At 40.1% G+C, this 4,167-nt stretch overlaps 1 protein-coding gene across 1 annotated transcript; it reads right to left on the bottom strand.

The window, feature by feature from the left end:
• Nucleotides 1–3,242: 3,242 nt before the first annotated feature.
• Nucleotides 3,243–3,812, bottom strand: LOC140821667 (uncharacterized; the record flags this gene model as incomplete). Its single annotated transcript, XM_073182205.1, has 1 exon — nucleotides 3,243–3,812. A coding segment is annotated over one exon (570 nt), but the record flags the coding sequence as incomplete, so codon positions are not given.
• Nucleotides 3,813–4,167: the final 355 nt, after the last annotated feature.

The following is a 4,167-nucleotide window of genomic DNA, read 5'->3' as shown; positions in this document are numbered from 1 at the left end:
GACTCAATGCAGGCAACAGGAGCAAAGGTCTCATCGAAATCAACCCCCTCAACCTGTGTGTACCCTTGAGCAACCAACCTTGCTTTATTTCGGATGATGTTTCTTGACTCATCAGTTTTATTTTTAAAAACCCACTTTGTGCCAATCACGTTGCCATGGTCAGGAGATGGAACTAGAGTCCACACATCATTTCGAACAAACTCTTCAAGCTCATCATGCATAGCATTAGTCCAAAATTCATCTTTTAATGCTTCCATAACATTTTTAGGCTCAATTTGAGACACAAATCATGAAAATCTAACCTGCGAGTACATGGTACTCATGCACACGAGTCCAACCATTTTTCGATAGTCAACTCTGTCCTTCTTCCTGGTCTGGATATCTTCCTTTATTCCTCCGATGATTTGAGAAGACGAGTGGTTCTTTTGGATTTTGCTTGGAATACTCGGTCCATCATCGACTACCTCATTATCGTTGTGAGCATTTTCCTGTGAACCGTTGACATCAGTGTCACATGTTGTGCTGGATGTTGCAACATCTGAAGCAACATCTGTCTTATCCAGCGGTATTTGAGTCTCCAACAGATCTTCAACATCATCTTCTGCAGTTTTCTTCTTAAGATCTGCACGGTCATAAAAAACAACATTAGTTGATTCCATAATCGTTCTTGTTCTAAGATTAAACATACGATAAGCACGACTATTAGTGGCATAACCGAGAAACAGACACTTACCACTTTTGGAATCGAACTTAGCCAATTGATCCATGTCATTCAAGGTGTAGCATACACAGCCAAAGACATGAAAGTATCTAAGATTGGGCTTCTTTCCCATAATTATTTCATAAGAGGTCATGGTTGATCTACTCCTTAGATACACCCTATTTGAAATATGACAAGCTATGTTAAGGGCTTCTGCCCAAAAACGCTTTGCAAGATTCTTTGAAGTTAGCATTACTCTTGCCATTTCTTGCAAAGTCCTGTTCTTACGTTCGGCAATGCCATTTTGTTGGGGTATTTTTGGTGCTGAGAATTCATGAGAAACCTTTCCAGTCACAGAAGGATGAGAATGAGCGATTTTCAAATTCCTTACCGTGATCAGTTCTAATCCTTCTTATCTTCAGACTGTGGAGGTTAGTGATTCTTGTGATCAGATTTTTGAATACTTCGAACGTATCTGACTTCTCTTTAATAAAATTAACCCATGGAAAACGGGAGAAGTCATCAACACACACGAAAGAGTATTTCTTACCTCCGAGGCTCTCAACTTCCATAGGACCCATAAGATCCATGTGTAGTAATTCCAGACAACGTGTTGTCCCAGGTGTTGGCAACACTGGATGCAACACGTGAGTCTGTTTCCCTTTTTGACAGTCACCGCACACATATGATATACCAGAAGAGAGGTTAGGCATACCTCTTACTGCATCGTACTTACTCAAGTTTTTCAGGGTTTTGAAATTTGCATGTCCGAGTTTCTGATGCCAAAGGTCAAGTTCGGTGATTTGCACATGTTTGCATGAAAGGTCTTCTCCTATTTGGTAGCAGTTGTCTGAGGACCTTGTACCTGTCATAATACACACATTCGATTCATCAAAGACTTCACAGTTATGTTTATCAAATTTAACAAACAAATTATCATCACATAGTTGGCTTATGCTTATCAAATTTGAATTCAATCCTTCAACATGGAGCACATTGTGAAGCCTTGGAAATCCTTCAACATTCAGTGTACCCTTTCCTACAATTCTTCCTTTTGCTCCCCCTCCATAGGTCACTCTACCGCACTTTTGTTCAACATACTCGATTAGATGATCTTTAGAGCCCGTCATGTGGCGTGAGCTTTCACTATCAAAATACCAATGACCTGCAGTATTAGTTTTCAATGAAGTATAGACAACATTACAGTGAGTTTTTACCTTTGGTACCCAAATTTGTCTTACTGTAGATCGATGGTGGGAGGTGTTGCGGAAAGTGTTGGACAACATTCTGGGTAACATCCGTCTTGATTTTTTATTTATGCGATCATCCCTGAGTTTAAAACAGTAGGGCCTGATGTGACCAGGCTTAAAACAGTAATGACATACATATCTGTGTTTTCCTTTCTTAGAAGTTGGTGCAGAAGGTTGTTTTATTTGAGGGGAGCTTTTGATGGGAGACTTGGATGGAAGTTGTGGAGATGTATCAACTTTTCTTTTCACGAAGACAGTAGACTTGGAAGATTCACCTGTTTCATACACACTGTCCTTGAACCCTAAGCCTCTCTTGTCATCTCTTCCCATCAGAAGTATGGATTCAAGCTTGGATGAGCTTGTGTTGAATCTGGACAAGGTTTCAGTTGCTTTTTGAAGATCTTCTCTGGTCTTACCAAGTTCCAAATCTTTTTTGCTCAAAATTACCTCAAGTTTAGCAACCACTGCTTTTAGATCAGCATTTTCTTTCACCACCGATTTTAGTTCGGCATTTTCTTTCACCAGATTTGCATTAAGCTTGTTTCTTTTGGTCCAATCTTCAAACAGTTCTTCATAAAGCTCCTGGACACTTTCAAGAGTAAGTTCTTCACTGTCAACCTCCAGATCATCTTCATTCAAGTTTCCAGAAATTGTAGAGTTGAGACAGACTGATTTTTCACAGATATTGCGGCCAGGTGTGGCAACACCTAGGGCAACACCTGAAGGATTCACTTGTAACCAGCGGGTTTCTGTCAGTAGTGCAGTCAGGGATGTTTGATTGTCTTCATCAGTGATCTTCTCCTCAAGATCTGATTCTTCATCGCTCAGAGATGCATTGTAGCCTTTGTTCTTGCGTAATCTGTTTGCACACTCATTTGCGTAGTGACCGAAACCTTGGCATTCTCTACACTGCACTGCACCGAATCATATTTTCTTGGTTTGAATTGTCCATTGCCTTCGTTCCTTGTTTGAACTTGTAGCTTCGCAGGGAATCTTTGCGTCCTTTCAGGTACATGGAGGCTCGGAGACTTGGATGACTGTGCATCCTTCTTATCTCGGATTCTCTTCAAGTAATCACCAAATTTCTTTGTGATAAAGGAGATAGAGTCCTCGCAGAGCTCAGAATCATTGACTTCTTGGATTTTGAAGGAGTTCATTGTAGGAGTCATTAGAAGCTTGAAGTGCAATTGTCTTCCCTTTATCCTTCCTTTGCATGTCCAGATTCATCTCAAACGTGCGTAGTGAGCTGATGAGATCTTCCACTGACATCTTAGACGTGTCCTTAACTTCATCTATCGCGCAGATTTTTTATTGAATCTTTCAGGCAGAGAACGGAGGATTTTGCTTACTAGACGCTCACTGGAGATAGATTCTCCAGCACTGAATGCCTCATTAGCAATCTCTCGTAGACGACGATCATACTCAAGTATGCTTTCAGATTCTTCCATCCTCATCATCTCGAATTTGGAAGTAAGCATCCTCAGTCTGGTTCGTCTCACACTCTCAGATCCGTCACAATGACATTGAAGGATGTCCCATGCACTTTTAGCCGAAGTACAGTTTGTTATTAAACTGAAAATGTTCATATCAACCGATGTGAATATAGCATTCAAGGCCTTTGAGTTATGGTTTGAATTTTGCACTTCGTCAGCAGTCCAGTCATTTTCAGGCTTTGGTCGATTGTCCCCCTCTTGATCTGTTGCGACTGGTGGAGTCCATCCGTTGATGACGCGCTGCCATGCCCGTTCATCTAGGGATTTTATGTAGTATCGTATCTTGACCTTCCATAAGCTGTAATTAGTACCATCAAGGACTGGTGGTCGAAGTGCTGCACTTGCAAACGTAATGTCCATTAAATATTTCTGTCAAACAAAACAAAAACCAGAATCAACACTTAGTATATCAAGAGTTGGCTCTGATACACTTGTTAGGATTATTTTGTCCGACAAATATAACAAATAATGAAAATATCAGAATAGGATGAAAAACAGTAAATTTGTGTTTTGTCAGAACTAGGTGTTGTGCCAGATGTTACAACATCTCAGACAACATTTACATGCAGCGGAAAATTAATAACACAAATTCACTTTAAATAATTAGATGGACAAGATTAAATATGCACAATTATAGATACTTGTGCGGTGCCTTATGGCAAAAATTAATCACTAGAAAACCACAATGTTTACACAAAGACCTAACACTAGTGATTTCACGAAA

The sequence above is a fragment of the Primulina eburnea genome, unplaced genomic scaffold, assembly GCF_022965805.1.
Source record: "Primulina eburnea isolate SZY01 unplaced genomic scaffold, ASM2296580v1 ctg734, whole genome shotgun sequence".
Lineage (NCBI taxonomy): Eukaryota > Viridiplantae > Streptophyta > Magnoliopsida > Lamiales > Gesneriaceae > Primulina > Primulina eburnea.
The sequence above is the reverse complement of the archived record's forward strand: the minus strand, read 5'-3'. Positions and strand labels throughout refer to the sequence as shown.